Below are 20407 nucleotides of genomic sequence, written 5' to 3' on the forward strand. Positions count from 1 at the left end.
AGACAACATTTGATCATTTAACGGAAAATGATGAGTTCAAAACACAATGAATAGTCGAGTGACAATCTTGTAACTTTTAATAGTCGAAGAACTTAATAAAGCAACATTCTATAGTTAAAGGATCCTTTTATAATTTTTAATTGTTAAAGAACTTAATAAAACAATATCTTATAGTTGCAGAACTATTTGTATAATTTACCCTATTTTCTATTATAATATTTTAATAGTTGAATAACAATTAATTTAACACGTTCACATGTCAACGATAATTAAATTGATATATTTCTATATCATTTTCTTTAATTATTTATTTATTGTTATTTTTTAAGATTATAATTTTAAGTATTTTATATATAAAGATATAAATATTTATTGTTAAAATATAAAAAGTCTTTAAATAAATATTATCGTTTTACTCTAAATTTATCACAAAAAAAAATCTAACACGTCCGCATGAAATTGAACAATGCATGATGGCGTCAACTTCCGGCTATTTGACATAACTGACACCGTTTTTTTTTAAATTTTCCCTTTCTGACACCGTTTGACCAATATTTCCAGAAGTAGCACCCTTTCTGCTGAGTTGGCAAAGGCACGTCCCCGGGGACACGCTTTACCAGTGTTTTCGCTGAGTTGGATGCCACGTGTGGAAGGCGCATCCCCGGGGACGCGCCTTTGCCAACTCAGCAGACACGTGTGGAAAGCGCATCCCCGGGGACGCGTCTTCCATTAAATGTCATAAATGCCCCCATCCGTTTTTCCTAACTACCCCTCCTCCTCCTCTATATAAACCCCCTCAACCCTCCCTCATTCTTCACACCAAAATCATCTTCTCCTCTCTTATATAACTCAAATTCTCCAACTATTTGAGTTTTAAATTTGTTATTAGTGGTGAGAAATTTATTTTTATGTTATTATTTTTTTAAATAATTATTATTTTTTATATTAATATTTATGTAAATATTATATTTTTATTAAAATAATATTTATATAATTATTTTATTTAGAATTATTAATTTTTTGCTAATTATATTGTTTTCTACAGTTATAATGGAAAACGAAATGCTGTTGCGATTGGATATTGATCATATCTCCAGACATTTTAGCGATATGGTAATATTTTTTATAATTAATGTTAATATTTAAATTTATTTTTATTTTAAAGTTATTATGAATTTATATTAATTTTTAAAGGTATATTTAGGATGTTGATCGTATTTTAGAGACTTTTATTAAAAATCCACGTATACCGACACCAGAACGTATTTTGCCATATTTGGCTTCTGCCGGGTTCGGGTATATTGCAACAATTATAGGCGGTTGCAAACTCGAACATGTCCTAATTTCTGCACTGATTGAGAGGTAGAGGCTCGAGACACACACTTTTCACCTTCCATGTGGAGAGGCGACAATTACATTGGAGGATGTCTCTATACATCTGGGGCTTCCCGTCGACGGAAATATGATGTGTGGTATGGCGGATGGTGATTGGCAATCAATGTGCATTGATTATCTTGGAGCTGCTCCGCCAGAGTTTAATGGAGGTAAAATAACTTTATCTTGGTTGAAAGCTAATTTTGAGGTTTTAAATGAAAATGCTTCAGATGATCAAGCAAAGGCATGTGCTCGGGCATATATTCTACGAATAATTGGAAGAATATTGATGCCCGACAAATCTCGTAACCAGGTGCATTGTATGTGGTTGCAGCATCTGATCGATTTTGATGAAGCTGGAAGATATAGTTGGGGTGCTGCAGTTTTGGCATTTCTCTTTAGAGAAATGTGTCGGGCGACGAATTATAAGAAAACTGCTATCGGTGGATGTCTTCTGCTTCTACAATCATGGGCGTGGTTCCGCATGCCTTTCTTATGCCCGATCGTGAATGAACCATACGTATTCCCCTTATTGTTGAGGTAATTTTCGAACTAAATTTTGATTTAAATATTTTCAATTAAATAGGGTGATATTTAGTTTATATTATATTTCATAGGTGGTCGATGAAAAGAAAGGACCATAAAAGTATACCTACTGGGTTAGAGGAAATTCGTTTACTTATTGATACGAAAGCTGGGTCTGAGGTATGTTTTTAAATTTGTTTAATTATTAATATTTTAATTTAAAATGTTAGATATAATTAGAATATTTTATTTATTTGAATTGTATATTTATATTTCAGTTTCAGTGGATACCTTATGCGAGCGATGAAGTGAAAGCTTACATCTCACCCCACCTTAGTGGGTCATTAGAGGTATGGATATTGGTTATACCTCTTATATGTTATGCTATTATTGAGTGGCATCCAGTTGATCGCGTGCTCCGTCAGTATGGTTGTACGCAATATATTCCTGGAGCTCCTAGGAATTTAGACGAAGTGCATAACATAGATAGACGAGGGAAGAAAGATGTTAACTGGGTGGTGAGAAACAGAGATTGGATTGCGCTTTGGGAGAACCGATATACACTGGTGGCCCCTCGACAATATTACGCTGAAACTGGTCATATGGTTACGGATAACTATATGGACTGGTTTAATGAAAATGGGAAGCCGTTTCTACTTTCGGCGGAAGCACGAGGGGTTAACATTCCTAGGCGCCGAGAAAGATGTCAACCGTCTCAATATCATCGTCCCCCGATGCGTGGACGGAGAGAAGGTGCTACCGGTTCTGCATCAGTCCCACCACAATATCCTTATTCGTCGATACCGCAGGGGTACATGCCCAGCCCTCCACTTCATATGCCAAGCCCACCAGTTTATATGCCATCTCCGCAGGGTTACATTCCGAGCCCGCAGGGTTACATTCCGAGCCTGCAGGGTTACATTCCGAGCCCGCCAGGTTACATGCCTAGCCCGCAGGGTTTTATACCATATGGAGATGCATTTACGACTATGTTTAATGATCCAGCATATGGTTCATATGCATCTTATTTGGCTGGTGGTGCTTCTCCGCAGATACCTCAATCTCCATCTGGATCACAGACATCGATGCCAATGTTTCCACAGTTTTCACAGTTCCCGGGGAGCGGTGGGATTGTTACTAGCACTCCTCCAGGGTCGTTATTTTATACAGGCCCTTCAGCCCCTTCAGCGTCATCTACACCAAATGAAGAAAATGCTGCTGATGATGATAGTGAAGATAAGGAGACTGAAGAACAAGTTCCACGAAGAAATCCTCCACAAAATAGACAACCACCGCCATGTGGAACTCATTCGAGAAGACAACATCGGTGATCCAGTTATATTTAATGTTATTTAAATAATTATATTTCAGAATTTTATGTAATTTGGTTATGTTATTTAAATGTTTCATGGTTGTTACAAACATATTTTTTAATGTTATTTTTTATTCACGTTTAACATTAAATGTTTGATAAATGTTTTTAAAATACAAATTATATTATTCGAAATTTAAAATAAAAATAAAAATAATATTATTCAAATTTAAATTTAAAATATAAATTATAGTATTCGAAATTTAACATTAAATTTCAACTTAATATTCCAATTGTATTCGAAATTAAAAGTTATATTCCAATTATAGTTCACAATACTTAAATTGAAATTAAATTTATCCATACATATGATTTTATCATTAACATATATATTAAAACGTATACATTAAAATCAACTTATGTTGAGTTCATCGATCGACGAAATCGGCCAGGAGGGGGGTGAATTGGCAATTTATTCAATGTCACATTTCAATGCTCATTCCATACAATTTCAATGTCACAATCAACTTATCACTTCACATTTATTCAATTTATCCATAACATTTTATCTAATTTATTCAAACTTCACATAACGTTTTAATTTAAGTTATTCTTAACTTGCTGAATTTTCAAAATAAGTTAAATTTTGGTTATAATTTACCTGATTTACTGATATATCTAGTGTCCCCGAGGGACATGAGTGACATAATAGGGCAATGATAACATATTCTCTGACGAAATAATAGAAGGCGCCCCCCCGAGAACGCGCCTTCATGTGAATAGTGAAATAATAGGTACTGATATATCTAGTGTCCCCGAGGGACATGAGTGACATAATAGGGCAATGATAACATATCCTATGACAAAATAATGGAAGGCGCGCCCACGGGAACGCGCCTTCATGTGAATAGTGAAATAATAGGTACTGATATATCTAGTGTCCCCGAGGGACATGAGTGACATAATAGGGCAATGATAACATATTCTCTGACGAAATAATGGAAGGCACGCCCCCGGGAACGCGCCTTCATGTGAATAGTGAAATAATAGGTACTGATATATCTAGTGTCCCCGAGGGACATGAGTGACATAATAGGGCAATGATAACATATTCTCTGATGAAATAATGGAAGGCGCGCCCCCGGGAACGCGCCTTCATGTGAATAGTACTCCGATTATAGACACTATTATATGCAACGTATTATAAACTTTCAAAACAAACTTCAGTTCATAATCTTTCAAATTCTCAAATTCCCAAACTCTAAATTCTCAAATTCTCTGAAAATGAGTCGTCTTTCTGCTGTTGTTTTGTATGATGGAGAAATTAAAGAAGCCGAAGAGGGGGTTGTTTTTGAGTCAGATCATTATATCCCCTTAACCTTGAAGAGAAACATCACAATTGAGGAGTTAATCACAAAAATTTCGTTAAAGATTCGTGTAGCAGGCCAGAGAAGACTATCTTCACTTCAGTACAGATTTCCTACTGAACTTTTTCCGCTCACGTATACATCATTTCAGCTTTCAAACGATGATGATGTTTCTATGATGGTTGATGCTCATATGGGGAGTTCACAATCTCTTATTGAAATGTATGCCACTTTTATTGAGGTTCGTGCAACTCGTGGTCTCTCATATTCCTCTCACTTTGGCATTGCATATCAAACTGATCAAGTTGATATCCCGACACAACTGATCTGTAATGATTTCACATCATTAATGGCGGATCCAACGCCATATACCATGCCATCAAGTTCAATAGGAAGGCATTCATCTGCAACTGCTTATGATCTCAACCCACGTGGCTTCACCAATAATCCATATGGCAACATCTCTTCTACTTCAAGGGGCAGACATTCATCTGCCAATGTTTTCGACTTACATATGGAAATGCCAACGAGACGACAATCTATTCACATCCCACATGATACAATGGCCTCAAGTTCAAGGGGAGGACACGCAAGCGGGAACTTATTTGACCTCAACATTAGATTATCGGAGGAACCCTCATCTCCACCAGAAGAACCTCTTCGGGAGCCAGGTGCAGATGGTGCTGAAACGGGATTATTCGTTGAACCTGACTCACCACAGTTTAACGTACATTCTGATGACGATGAGGATGACGTTCCGATAAATACAACACCAGTCGAACTTCCTGCACATATTTATGAGGCTGATTATGATGCAATGTATGAGCCTGGATTTCAAGATCTTACTGATGTTGGCAACTATGGACTTCAATCATCAGTCAATGACGGTAATTTACATATTGGAATGGAGTTCGCATCGAAGGAGGAAGCAATGATGGCAATAAAGAGTTACAATATTCGTAACTCAGTTCAGTCCCGAGTTGATCGATCTAACACGGAGAAATATGTCTGCTACTGCGTCCAACGTGATAACGGATGTCAATGGATGGTCCGTGTATCAAAGAGGAAGAGGAAGAACAACTTATGGGAACTAACCAGATACAACGGTCCTCATACATGTTGTGCAACAGGTATAAACCAGGATCATCCCAACTTGGACTCCAACATTATTTGTCAAGCAATCATGCCCATTATGAAGCAAAGCTCTCATATAGCTGTTGCAGTGTTGATTTATGCTATACAGTCACAATATGGGTACACTGTCTCATATAAAAAGCGTGGTTGGCAAAACAGAATGCCATTTGCAAACTTCATGGCGAATGAGATTCCTCTTACAACGAGCTGCCCAGTTGGTTTCATGTTGTGCAAAGACTTAATCCCGGGACAATTGTTGAGTTCGAAACTCAACATCATTACGTGAATGATCGAATGGTTCGCGATCGCTGCCAATTTTACCGAGTCTTTTGGACTTACCCTCAGTGTATTAATGCAGTCAAGTACTGTAAACCAATTGTCCAAATTGATGGTACTTTCTTGTATGGGAAATACAAGCAAGTTTTATTATTGGCTGTGGTCCAAGATGGAAACCGCAATATTCTTCCTGTTGCGTTTGCCCTCGTTCAAGGAGAAGACACTGAGTCTTGGGCTTTTTTCCTTAAAAATTTACGTTTACATGTTGTCACCAGGGAACGAGTATGCATTATTTCAGACCGAGGAGCCGGGATAAAAGCAGCAATGGACTCTTTGGGTACAATGTATAAACCTCCACATATTCAACATCGTTATTGTGTCCGTCATATTGCTGCAAACTATTACGGAAAATACAAGAAGAGCGATGAACGTCAGTTAGTCGTGCGGATGGGTATGTTACTTTTTCCCAATTTTTCTATCAATTTCTTATTACTTATTTATACTTCATATTAACTATTACATATTCCTAATGGCTTAGGTTACGAACTCTTACCTCAAAGGTTTGAGTCGATGCTACAAGAGCTGTTTGGCAAAAATAAGAAGGGGTGCGAGTACATTATGGACATCAGCAAAGAAATGTGGACAAATGCATATGACGGGGGGGTATCGCTATGGTCATATGACAACAAACTTGGTTGAAGCAATAAATTCAACCTTAAAGGGGGCGCGTCATTTACCAATCACGGAGTTGGTTAAAACGACTTATTTTCGTTTGGGTCAACTCTTTGCAAAGCTCGGTGGACAAGCTCTTACTTGGATGCAAAACGGACATATTTACAACCCAAGACTAGTAGTTGATTTACAGAAAAAAGTGGTTGTATCAAATGGGATGTTAGTTACAAATTTTTCTCGCACCTGTGAATTGTTTCGTGTAACCGAAATGCCACGTCCCCTGCAAGGGATTGAAGCTAACTCTTTCAGAGTTAATCTGCAAGAGAGGTGGTGCGATTGTGGTTTCTTTCAAGCACTCAAATATCCATGCTCTCATGTCATTGCTGCTTGCTCACATTCGCATTTTGACTACAAAAAAATATGTTGATCCCGTATACCAACTTTCACAAGTATTCAAGGTATATGAATTTGAGTTTCCGCCCATAGGAAACGAAATAGACCCAAATGAGATTCAAACTTGGCTTACAATTGTACCAGATCCATTGCTATTGAGGGACTCAGGTCGTCCAAAATCTACTAGAATACATTGTGATATGGATATTCGGGAGAAGTCAACAGAACAAAAACGATGTGGGCATTGTAGAAACATCGGGCACAATAGAAAAAAATGTCCATCTCTGTTATCATCATATAACCGTTAACTCTTATGTAATTAATATTGTATTTAAATGAATGTTTTTGTTTCTAATAATTTAATGTTATTGCATTTATATAATTTGTCAATGTATGTACACCTAAATAATTTTTTTAACTTTTAAATACATAAATATATTTAATATATTTATTTAATATAATAATTAATATTATTAGTTATAATTTTTTAAAATATAATAATTTCCACCTTCTAAGTAGAGAAAAATATTAAATTAAACAAATTAAAAGTTATTAAAAAATTTATGTATACGATGACACATTTCATGTTCTGATTGGAGGATTAAATTTATTAAATTAAATTTTCAATAAGACTAATTTTATAAAATATGTAAGTCTTGGAGATTAAATATGTAATTATACTAATTTATTAACTTATACATCAATATTTTCGTTAAATATTGATATGAGATGACTAGATTGATAACATTTAAATAATTAACTGATAAAATTAATAGATCGATAATCAAAATCAAAAATAATAATATAACCATATGTGTAATATTATAATTTCATACATTTTTCCTATAACTACAATAAAGTCAAAACTGGTTTTCATATATTGTTATATCATATTAATGTAGATAATTCACTCCACCTTTAACACACATTAACAAAATACATTTGATAATTCTTACATTATAATCGAAACATTTTACATAATATATTATTAATTTATAATAATAATAAAAATAAACTATTTATTATTAAACAAAATACGTGTCTGCTGAGTTGGCAAAGGCGCGTCCCCGGGGATGCGCCTTTGCCAACTCAGCAGAAAGGGTGCTACTTCTGGAAATATTGATCAAACGGTGTCAGAAATGGAAAATTAAAAAAAAAACAGTGTCAGTTATGTCAAATAACCTCAACTTCCAACATCGGCTCACAAGTACAACCACAATATAACTAATTAGCCAATTTATGATTTTTTTAATAAAATTTAATATTTAAATTAATCTTAAATAAAATTTCTTAATTATTATGAGAAAAGTACAAGATAATATATGTTTAAAAAACTAACTTTTTAACATTGAATACTCACACACTTGACATCTATGGAGCTCGAACTCCTATCCTTAAAGAATAACAACATATACAGAGCTCTCTTGAGGCCCAAAAAAGGCCTCGGCCCCTTTAAAAAAATTATGTTCGATAGACTTTGATCTAATAGTATTTTAATTCATGTAAAAATAAATATTCAAATTAAAAAATAAGAATTTATTAAATATTTAATTAAGTAGGGGTTAAACTAAAGAATGATAATCTAATGTTCTCAATTTTTTGGTCTAATAATAATTTAGTTCATTGTAAGTTTAAATATTAGATAAATTAGACATCGTCTTTTAAATTTTAAATTTAAATACATAATAAATAATTATATATTTCTTAAAATGTTTAATATTTCAGCCTTGTCAATTTCTAATTCGGGATCCTCTGAATAATAACAATTTTTTTATCACTTGGTTCGTGTCCCAAACAAATTGGTATTTTATATAAAAGTATAAATATTTTATCAAAATAAAAATGATAAACTGTAGGATTTTATATTGTTAAATCCAAATTAGAAGGATTTTAGAACAAGAAACGAATGGAAGGCCAGAGAATAAATAAGCAAAGCAAGAAATTAGCACGTCCCTCATTTTCCGCTACACTCGTAAGACCTTAGCTTCGGATTACCATTTCCCCTCCGAAACCTTTACAAATTTAAACTCCTCGGTTTTACGCCTTCGTATCCTTTCAAAGCCAACCGCACGTAGATCCAATGGCGGAGCACATCGAGTCGAAGATGGAGGAGATCGCCGAGAAGATCCACCGCAAGTCCTCTTCATCCTCTTCCTCCTCCGATTCCGATGACGACAAGCTCTCTCACGGCCACAAAGTGCCTTTCAAGTCCAAGGTTTATCGCCTCTTCGGCAGAGAGAAGCCTATTCACCAAGTCTTGGGCGCCGGAAAATGTAAAAACTATTTTCATATGATTTATTGTGTATTTGTATGTAGAGATTCTGCGAATTCATTTTTATTAACTGTTTTGGCGAATGGTGATGTTAGCTAGTTTATTATATCAGCGTCAGTCGCATTATATGACATTCTCTGTTTTGCTAATTGATTACGTAATCTGACATTTAAATCAAAGAATTACTATTCAGAATCATCTTCAGCAAGTCTTAGGGGAAAACGTAAATCTATTTTCATATGATTAATCGTTTGTGTGTATAGATTCCGCGAATTCATTTTTATTTAACTGCTTTGACGATGCATAGTTTATTTGAATCAACATCAGTTAGTCTCATTATATGGCATGCTCTGTTTTACTAATTGACTTCATAATCTGATATTTAAATCAAAGAATTGCTATTCAAAATCCTGTTTTCTCTCTTTTTACCCCTTTTTGATTGAGTCCAGATACGAAATCTTTCTAAGTCAGGATTTCAATGCCTTTGCCTTCATTTTTATGGATTTCCCCCTGTTTATGTAATTTGCGAGTTGTGAAATGCTAATGTAATTTGTTTCGATTTTACATTCATGCTAGTTTTTCAGAATCTTGCTTCATTCCTTTGTCTGATTCAGTCCAGTTACGTTAGCGAGAATTTTAACGAAATCGCCTTCATTTTTATTTATATATTTGTTAAAAATTTGAGAGTTGTGAATGCATCTTCAAATCTGTAATTTGCATTATATTATGACTAGGGTGAATTTTTTGTCATTCCTCAATTAAAGCTTTCATGATTATTTTTCTATTGTTTGTAATCGTCTTCCATTGTCATTCAATGTTGACTTGCAGCTGCTGATATTCTTCTATGGAGGAACAAGAGAGTGTCTGGAAGCGTGCTTGGTGGTGTAACAGCTTTCTGGTTTCTCTTTGAAGTTCTTGATTACCATTTAATCACTCTGATTTGCCACATATTAATACTCTCTTTATCAGTCCTTTTCCTATGGTCCAATGCTTCTAATTTCATCAACAAGTAAGGTTCTTCAACCATTCTTCTTTTGTTCCTTGTATGATTGTGCGATTGAAATCTTATTGTAACTTACCCACTTTGTTCAACTCGAAGTTCTCCACCAAACATTCCAGAAGTTGTGATATCCGAGAAGTCTTTGCTTAAAGCTGGCTCTTGTCTGACGACTGAAATTAACCGAGCTATGAACGTTGTGCGGACCATTGCAACCGGCAAACATCTGAAGACGTTTCTTGGTGTATGTTAACGTTAATATCTCCCCTCCTCCTAGTTAACTATTATATTAAACAAAGAAAAATCATCTCTATGATGAATCTAGTTATAGTACTTATTACTTCGTCTTTTTATTTTTCATAAAATAATTATGTCTTATACATATTTAAATATGAATAATAAGTTACGATTCTTCAGAAATATGAAAAAAATAGAATATATTAAATATGTTCATGTTGAATATATACCTATACCTGTCATTCACTTGGAATCTAATTGAGGGTATAATTGTACACTTGTGCAATTTTTTCAACTCACTAGGTATTTTGCTTAACTGGCTACGTTGAAAATCAAGGGATAGAATAACTTTTAGTCCTTGAATTTGATATTCTTTTAAATTTGGTCCTTGATTTGTTTGGTCCACATTAGCCTCTAAACTTGAAATTCCAGTTATTTTGATGACACGATTTCATGTTTTGCTAGTATTAAGAGTGTTTTCATTTGTGTCACATGCCACATTCTTAAGAGTGTCACACTATCAAAAGGACTAAAAATTAAATAAATAAAAAACCCAATTCAGGAATTAATGTGGGCAAAAAAATTCAGAGACCAAGTTGAGAAACCCATCTCTTGGATGAAATTGATTAATGTTAATTTTGTTTCAACTCTTGATTTCCTGCAATATAACACATTATGTACTCGTGCTATGTTTTCGACTCACTAGGTGTTTTTGCTTTGCTGCTCTTAGGCCATTACTGGATTATGGTTTGTATCAGTTTTGGGGAGCTGTTTCAACTTCTTAACATTGGTCTACGTTGGTAAGGAATTCAATTTCTTTTCTTTTTCAAAACACTTCCAATAATATATATATATATATATATATATATGTGTGTGTGTGTGTGTGTGTGTTTGATGAGACACACCAAATGGACTTGTATGACAGTGTTCCTTCTGCTGTACACCGTGCCGGTGTTGTACGAGAAATACGAGGACAAGGTCGATGCATATGCTGAGAAAGCAATGATCGAGATGAAGAAGCAGTATGTAATATTAGAGAAGAAGGTTATGGCTATCTTGAATAAAGAGAAGAAGAAAGATCATTAGACGACGTAAAAGGTTATTCTTTTCACTGCTGAAATCATTTTTTTTATTTTCTTTTTGGTGACCGATCTTGATGTTTGAGTGGTTCCGACTTTCATGTTTAGTTGCAGATATACTCATTGAATTTGGTTTTCAAAGGATGGTTTCTTAGTCTTTAGATCATATGTTTTTATATAGCATATATTAATAAGTTTTACTATATATATTATTGTGGTTACTCTAAGAGTAATTCGATTTGTTTTACAAAACATCTTAAACCTTTTCTTTGTTAATATTCATGGTTTTCTTATACTCTTGTGGCCGTTGAATGGAAAAACCCGAAAAATTATTAGATGAATCAAACTCACCACATCATATGTAGTCTTAATTATTAAATTTATTTTATTTCATTTTTCTTTCAAGGTGAATCTTCACATTTTTCCTGCATGTAAATAATGTAAATAAGAAGTGAGTAGTTATTTGGAAATTACTTTGAAATAGATGAATCTTTATTAGTTGGGACCATGAATGATGTGGTGAGTCGGATCTATCAAATAATTCAATGAAATGAATGATGCTAATGAAACATGCTTATGCTTATGTAAATTTTAGTTTTTTTTATTCTATATTTAAGAATAAAAATAAAAATGTTATTACAATAATATTAATTATTAATTTTTTTAATAACTGTCTAATTGAGTTAACACCAAACCGGAACAAAGTCGGGATTTTTTTTCGAGGGTCAAAGTATAATTAACAATAAAAAATGAGGAACAAAATTAAAATAAATCAAAATTTAAAGATTTAAATAAGTAATCATCCTTATATTCTTTAATGATAAAAAAATTGGGCCCGTCCCTAAGCTCCTACGTACCTCCGTTACTGACACCAAATAAATTCGATAACACGTCAATCAACAATATGTATAACATCTACTCTGGTGTCTGTAAAATATGACTTATATAACAAATAAGTAGATAAAGTATACTATTTTTTTATTTACATATAATATTTTGTTGGTTCTCAACATATGTGTTTGACGATCACGAGACAACAGTTAAAAGATTATTCTTTTTTATTTGTTTACTTCGAATATTCTTCAAGTTTTCTTCTTCTATGTTTGATGTTTTGGAAAGTCGGAGTGATTCATCTCTGTATGTTGTTGGCTTAAGTGTTCAAGCTCTTACTTATCAGGTTGTCAATGGTCGATCACCGATATATTTTATTTATGATAGATATGAATGTATTTATCTTGTATGCATGTGGAAAGACGATGTTGATGATGATTTAGTTGGCTAATGAATATATTATAGTTCTACATTAAAAAAAGTACTTAAAGTATTTTTTTTTGGGTTAAAATAAGTATATGAAGCTATATTTTTTAGTTAAAATAGGTACATAAAGTATTTAATTTTTTTATCTAAGTACCTAAAGTATTCTTAATTAATGCCATATGTTAACTTTTTCAGAACTTAGATGAAAAAGTTTGGGTACCTATTTTGACATAAAATACTTTAGGTATCTATTTTGACTAAAAATACTTTAGGTGCTTATATAAATACATATTTATTTGTGATATAAGCCTAAAAGATAATAATAATTGAAGCATTTAATGATTAATAGAAGGGTAAAGTATAAAAATAGTCTCCTGATTATTTTAATAGTCGATGAACTCAATTAATTAACACATTATAAGAGGTTATTTTGTAACTTTTAATAGTTGAGCGACTCATCCAAATAAGATATTATAGATGTTCAATACGAGTAATCCTCACAACTTAGTTTACTCTATTTACAACCGTTAATATTCTTCAATTAGAGGCACACATTCTTCAATATTATTCAATATGAGCTCGCTAATAGGTAAGATGGCCTTTCCGTGATAGGAATATTGCTCGACGAAGCTCGTGAAGCTCTTGCTAAACATTCTTCAATTAAAGTCATGTATGTAAATAGAACAACAAATAATACAATCGGGTTCATTATAATAGAACCAAGTGTTGAAATTATTAAAATGGTTTTCAAGTTTGGTAACCAACTTTGAAAAAATGGGTTTCAAAGTTTGGTAAATGTTTCTTTGAAAAATAGTTTTTCAAAGTTTGGTAGATGTTTGTTGAAAAATGATAATGGGATAATCACAATTAATCTCTAGGCTTTAGGGTATTTACAAGATTAAGTCCTTAAGTTTCAACTATAAATACCCTTGCTCATTTAGCTTCAAAACCATCCAAAAATCATTTCTTTCTCTCAATACTAGAGAGTTTTCTTGTGAGTAGTTGGTGTTTTGTAAACACCTATAAATTTTCTTAGTAAAAGATCTGCAGCAGTCCGGAGACGTAAGCACAATTGGTTGAACTCCGTTATCAATTTCGGGTATTATTTTTCCGCTTTTATTTTGCATTCTCACTAATTTGGTTATAGGGAAATTACTTTTACTTGGTTTATTTCCCAACACCAAGTAGGATTGAGTCTCGACAGAATCCAATGGGCGAGAGAATGCGTAACTCTAAAAACAACGTACTGCTTGATGCAATTGGTATCTAATGAAATCACAATTTCTTTTTCAAAAAAAACAATCATCAATATTTGAACCCTTAACCTTACTTAAAAGATCTAGTGTCTCATCCACGAGAACGATGGGTTGTAGGTCAATAATCTGCCGAACAACGCAATGGCACTTGGGAAAATAGTTCAGCAAGTTTTATAATGCACTGCCCTTAACATGGATATATCTGCCATTAATAGTACAAAGCTATGTTCAATGTATGTATAGTTAATAAGTGAACGTTATTATATATATATATATATATATATATATATATATATTAGAGATTCAATCGGTATACCTACTGAAGATTTTGAATTCAAGTGAACTTAAACGAACGTGAATTATATATAATCACAAATCTTTTAATTAAATAATCTTCAGACAATCCAGATATTGGTGCCAAATGGTTCAGTAATGGACTAAAATATTTTCCAAAAAACCCTTTTCTAAGCATCATGTACAAATGTCATAAATATAAATTTATATATATATATCACACACCCTAGCAAGAGCTCTGTGGTTGGTATTGTTCGGCACTTCGGACCCAGGCTGGAGCTTTCTGTCATCTTTGATGCTACCCCATCATGTGAGACCGACGAGTATAGTTGAACAATGCTATTTTTGTTGAAGGAGCTTTTGGAATCACCAAATTTTTACACCTCTTCCATGGAGAACTGTCGATGAGGAAATGGGATGTCTGATTTTACAATCTAAAGGAAGTAAGTCAACTGCTCCTTCTTCCTCGAACCTCCTTCTCCGTAAATCGTTCCATTGCTTTAGCTCTGCCATTACCGATCCTTCGGAAGCGAAGCTGGCAGCAACCTACAGTTGTAAGCATTTAGAATAAGCTTTGAGCATTAGAAATTATGGTTCTGTAACTTCGCAGTGTGAACTAAATATGGTTCGAACATCGATATTGCACTTTGGATGACAAAAGGATATGCATTCAGGTTTCAAACGAGCCATTCAATGATTAATGGCGAAAGGTTATGACTAAACTTACCTGATTCTTTGCTTGTCTCATATCTTCCATGGTTAAAGGCCTCAATGTGATCACTCGTTCCTCCGTGTTATCTTCTCCGAGGCATCTTCTATGCTCTTGCCTGCTTCTTCTCGCCTCTTCTTCTCCTATAGGAAATCATTGAAATAAAAAACAACTAAGATCCCTTATGCACATATACCACGAACAGTTAGACAAAGAAAAACAACAAAGATATAGTCGGAAGAGATTTCGTCGTCACCTGATCCTTCAACCTCTCCTGCTTTAACAACTCCCTAACAGGTCGATAAGCTGCCGTGACGCACAAGTTCTGTTCCCAGCAGTTGTTTTTTGTGCCATTAGTTGACGACAGTCGCATATAAATTCAAGATAAATGTTATGAGAGAAAATACAAACCTTGAGATCACTTCCGCTGTATCCCTCTGTCATGGTTGCAAGCTCCTTATAATCGAGATCTTCGACTTTTTCTTTTGCCAGTAAAGTTTTCAAAATTATTTCCCTACTCTCAACAGATGGAAGGCCAACCATAATTCTGCTCAAAATGGAAAACACACGAGTAAGATAAGATGTTCAATCATATCGAGCTGTAAGCAAGTCTCGAGACTATGTTACCAGAAACATTCGAATATACCTGCGCTCGAAACGCCTAATTATTGCTTCATCAAGGTCAAATGGCCTGTTGGTTGCAGCAAGGACAAGAATCCGCTCACCGGTTTTAGTCAATAGACCATCCCAATGTGACATGAACTCATTCTTAATTTTCCGCATAGCCTCATGCTCCCCAACTCTAGTCCTTTGCCCCAGCATGCTATCAACTTCATCCACAAAAATAATAGTTGGTGCGACCTTTGCTGCTAGTGTAAATAAAGCTCTCACGTTCTTTTCATCTTCACCAAACCATTTTGACGTGATGGTGGACATCGAGACATTAATGAAACTTGCTCCTGCTTCATTTGCAATGGCCTTTGCCAGGATTGTTTTCCCAGTCCCAGGAGGCCCGAAGAGTAATATACCTCTGCATGGCTTGAGAAGCCCCCCTTTGAAGAGATCCGGCCTTCGAAGAGGGAGCATGACCAGCTCTTGAAGCGATTCTTTGATATCATCCATAGCACCGATATCTGCAAATGTCACTCCAATCTGATTTGCAGGGATAACCTCTGGCCTTATTCTTTTCTCGAATTCATTATCAGGTATAACTTCCTGCATGAACATTATATCTGTGGTATGAAAAAACGAAAGCACTGACCAAAAAAGACACCCGAGAAAGGTTTAATGGACAAAATATTTAAAGAATGTATCATGCTAGAATTGGGAAACAAGAACAAACGGTCGAAGTACATCAACTTACAGGTGCTTTTGCTGGTGGCGGTTTCTCTCCATCTTTTGCACCGGGAAGGGACTTCTCGGTCTCATTCTTGCTTTCAGGTGCAGCGGTGTCGGATTTTGGTTCGTTTTTTGCACTTACAGCTTCTTCACCTTCATTTTCCTAAGGTTAACGAGGGGTAAATGATTAGTCGATAAGTACGAAGTTACGGGATTCTTATTGCTTGATTTCAACTGAAGGCAAACTAGTAGCATTAGAGCAAAACCTTGGCAGGTTCAGCATTTGTCTCCAATTTTAAGGTATCCTTTCCACAACCTTTTCCTTGGAATATATTCAGTCCATGGGACAAGCTGTTCTAGAGCAAAAACTAATGATAAGCGATTTACAAATAAGCTCAGATCAAGACAAACGAATAATTGATTACTACCTCTTGGATGATATAACAAGCCTTCCATTTCGGTATTCGGGATGCTTATTGTTCATCAAGTGATAAGAAATCGCCGATACCACAATTTCTTCAATATAATCACCTAAGACCATGGTGTCTGCATGAAAAATAGAACCCAAATCATCACATTCAAGGTCATTTGCTGCGAGTACCTCGGCAATGTGGTTTCTGTTATCTTGAACTTGAAGCGCCTTCATATCCTCCTCCAGTTTGGCTTTCCAGATATCAAGATGAGTTTCATCTTCAGGTGGTTTTATCTCGATATTGTACGGGAATAATACCGAGAGCCTCTCGTTGGCCTCCCTGTAATCGTCTTCTGGGTCCAACATCCTCGAACCAAGTATCAACACTGAATGTGGAAGTTTGCTCAACAACTTTTGAAACATATTATAAAACTGTTCCGATTGAAGGAGGAGCTTTTCAACATCCCTCAGGTACAATATGATGGAACTGGTTTCTGATACTGAAACCAGTACCTGCAAGAGGACAACAACATTCATTACCATTTAAGTCAATTGAAAGCCGCACAAACAGCACCTGTTTACTTTAATCAATTTTAGGCTCAGACCGAATTGGTAGGAGCATACCAGCACATATATAGTACGGTGTTCGCATGGAACTTGCGTAAACATATAAACGCGTGTGTGCCTCAAAGAAAGAATCGTCTAGAAATTCCATTCATGACTTATCTTGAAAATAGCTACGTAGAAATTTACGGCATACCCTGTAAAGTGACTGCAGAAAAAGTTTGTGATCGAAGCACCAACTGCTAGTACGCTTGTGCACTGATTAAACAAACAAAAAAACCACCAAAGAATATAAGTTTTTTAACCTTTTGACAGTAATAATTGATAATATACATATCATTAAGCTTTCATGACAGAATTAAAGAAGATATATGAAGGGTAACCTGGATTCGGAACAGCTGAAGTCGAAGAGATGCTACTCATGTCAGATGATGTAGAGACATTTCTTTTGAGTTTTGGAAGATTACTTGAACCTTCAGCAGCCCTGCAAATGTATGAACAAGAAAGTTATAGGGGACACTCTAATCCAGTAATAACAACCGACCACTTTGTATTCTTGTACCATGAAAATCGGAAAAACTAAAGGATAAAAGTTACCTGGACTTAATATCAGTAGCACTACCATGTCGACGGAATGTACCTGTAAGAAGAATCTTGATTCAAACTATGGTGAAGTAAAGGTTAGAAATGGAGAGTCAACAATATATGAAAAGATTGATATGACAATTGAATAGTAAAACCAAGCAGGTTTTCTAACATAATCGTGACTACTAGTCAAAAGTAAAATCAGAAGCACACATGGCTACCCAAGCAGGCTTCACCAGAGAATCATTATGCAGAAAAATGAAGCCCGAGGAGGCGATATTCTTCAGTTAATAAGTATATTTAATATGTTGAAAGTGTACCATTAGTTTGTTCTCGTTGGGGAAGGAGTGAAAAGGAACCAAACAAGCTGTTCACTCGATCTAAAGTCACCTCTGAGATGGACCTCTTCAAAGCCTGCAAAAGATGCAACGAAATTAGGTTGTCATGCTTACCACTAAAAGAATTCTTAGAGCTGATCGGTTTTTCTTTAGAGGTTGTGATATGCCATGGTAAATATTACATCAACAAATTAATAAGATTGAATTAACTCACAAAAGGCACATCGAAGGGTTCAATTGTTGAACTACAACACCCAAATTCAGAGTCAAACACAACCATGTCCAATGTGCACATGCAGTTACATTAGAGAAGAATAAGTAGGACTCTATGACAGTGAACGACTTATAGCTCAATGAAAATTAGGTTGTCCCTATTTACCTTGAGAGAAAAATCACTAACATCCATAAGCAGTAGCTTCGACTTAAAGTAATGCGCCATCGCCTTGGCAAGCATTTGCTGGTAAAGCTCTTCACAATAATAAAAGCCAACACATTAGGTTAATAATGAACTCATGAAGATTAACATCTTTATATGGAATTAGATAAACAATTCAGAATGCATACCAGCAGGTCCTGAGAGCAAAATAGCTTTGCTGACAGGGGAAAGGTTCCTTGTGTGCCTAGAAACATCATAGTGCTTTAATTGGACGTATGCCGTACTCGTCAACATTTCCCGGGTTCTTTCACTGTATTAAACGCCATTACAAGGAGTAAACTTGCGATACAATTATGAAACTCTTTGACTTAAAATCAATCACCATGCAATTGGCATTATCATATGCATGTTGAAGAATCAATATATGATCCCATAACATCACAAAACATGAAATCAGATTCCATGGCCCCATATATGATCCAAAATCATACATCTCTGAGGAACAAATCCATCTAGGAACTTTAACCCAGGGGGGAAAAAGAGGGGGGGGGGTAAATCGATTGATCAAAATACAACCAAAAAGAATAATGTAACAAGTAAAAAGATAACGGGTGTTAATAGTTGTTAGTAGCACGTGCAACAAATATCTCCATGCCAGACCATGGCACATGGTGCCTAATACATACCAAAGCCAACAACTTTCATGTTCTCTTTCTATAATTGACTGAGAACCAATACCAAACACAAGCACAAATGATGGCAGTATGGCATAAAAACAATCCCTTCATCTTCTTCCTTCAACAAAGATAAGAAAACAAAAAACCTAATGCAAAAAATCTGTAAAAAAATAAAGGACCAGTCATTGGTTTTTTTACCTAAGGTAATAAGGAAAGTCATCAAAGGTGACCTTGCTGAGTTTTCCATCTTTAACTCGTCTCAGAAGCTCCTGCTCAATCTGCTCCCCTGTGATTCCATCATCTGCAGTGGTGTTGCCTGTCCATTTGTTCACAGTTTGGCCTGAGGCCAATCCAAGGCCAACCCCAATACCAACCCCAACACTTAAAGCTGAGAAAAACATCACCTTTTGTTCCATTTTCCCCGTCGAACAACACAAAGAACCTTAAGTTTCACCTTTGCCTGTTCTTCTTCTTCCTCCTCCTCCTGTGTTCTATCTTGGCTGATAAAAGTGTGATCCTTTTAACAATCCCCAGAAGAGAAGATCCAAGAGAAAGGGAAACGGAATGTAAACGGGGATTTCAAAGTGAAAATTTTAATAATGGATTGTTGGGAATTGAAGAGAGAATGGATATATATATATATATATATATATATATATTAGGCCGAAGAAAACGTTGAGTTAAAGGGTGTATTTTTTTTTTTTTTTGACATGTGAAGGACTAAAGGTGTTACTTTTGAGGTATAAACCTTCTTCTACTACTTATTGCATTGCTATTAAAATACTAAAGGGGGGATATTGCTTATTAATGGGGTTCTATTTCCCGGGAAAAAAAACAAACAAGAGAAAAAATTTTGCTTTGGCTTTGCTTTCTTTTTGACTTTACCGGTGACCGGCTTCTCTCAGTTTTAATATCTTTTCTTTTGGGTAAATTACATCATATGTCACTCAATTATTGGTAAGA

General features: G+C 34.9%; 1 protein-coding gene and 1 pseudogene across 1 annotated transcript; one reads left to right on the plus strand and one right to left on the minus strand.

Moving 5' to 3' along the window:
• Window positions 1–8930: 8930 nt before the first annotated feature.
• On the plus strand, window positions 8931–11663 carry LOC120186634 (reticulon-like protein B1). The gene is made up of 5 exons (XM_039190513.1): window positions 8931–9326; window positions 10154–10334; window positions 10425–10566; window positions 11290–11359; window positions 11485–11663. Exons 1-5 carry the CDS (start codon window positions 9134–9136, stop codon window positions 11643–11645), a joined length of 747 nt encoding a protein of 248 aa, XP_039046444.1. The 5' UTR covers window positions 8931–9133; the 3' UTR covers window positions 11646–11663.
• Window positions 11664–14596: 2933 nt separating this feature from the next.
• On the minus strand, window positions 14597–19894 carry LOC120186616 (annotated as a pseudogene).
• Window positions 19895–20407: the final 513 nt, after the last annotated feature.

This window comes from Hibiscus syriacus, unplaced genomic scaffold (genome assembly GCF_006381635.1).
Source record: "Hibiscus syriacus cultivar Baekdansim isolate YM2019G1 unplaced genomic scaffold, ASM638163v2 tig00113719_pilon, whole genome shotgun sequence".
NCBI classification, from domain to species: Eukaryota; Viridiplantae; Streptophyta; class Magnoliopsida; order Malvales; family Malvaceae; genus Hibiscus; species Hibiscus syriacus.

What these genes read in the sequence shown, in the direction of transcription:
- LOC120186634 (XM_039190513.1), top strand. Translation starts at nt 9,134, where the DNA reads ATGGCGGAGCACATCGAGTCGAAGATGGAGGAGATCGCCGAGAAGATC. An exon ending in GCTTCTAATTTCATCAACAA is followed by an intron (nt 10,335 to 10,424) that starts GTAAGGTTCTTC and finishes TTCAACTCGAAG; the next exon opens with TTCTCCACCAAACATTCCAG. An exon ending in CTTAACATTGGTCTACGTTG is followed by an intron (nt 11,360 to 11,484) that starts GTAAGGAATTCA and finishes CTTGTATGACAG; the next exon opens with TGTTCCTTCTGCTGTACACC.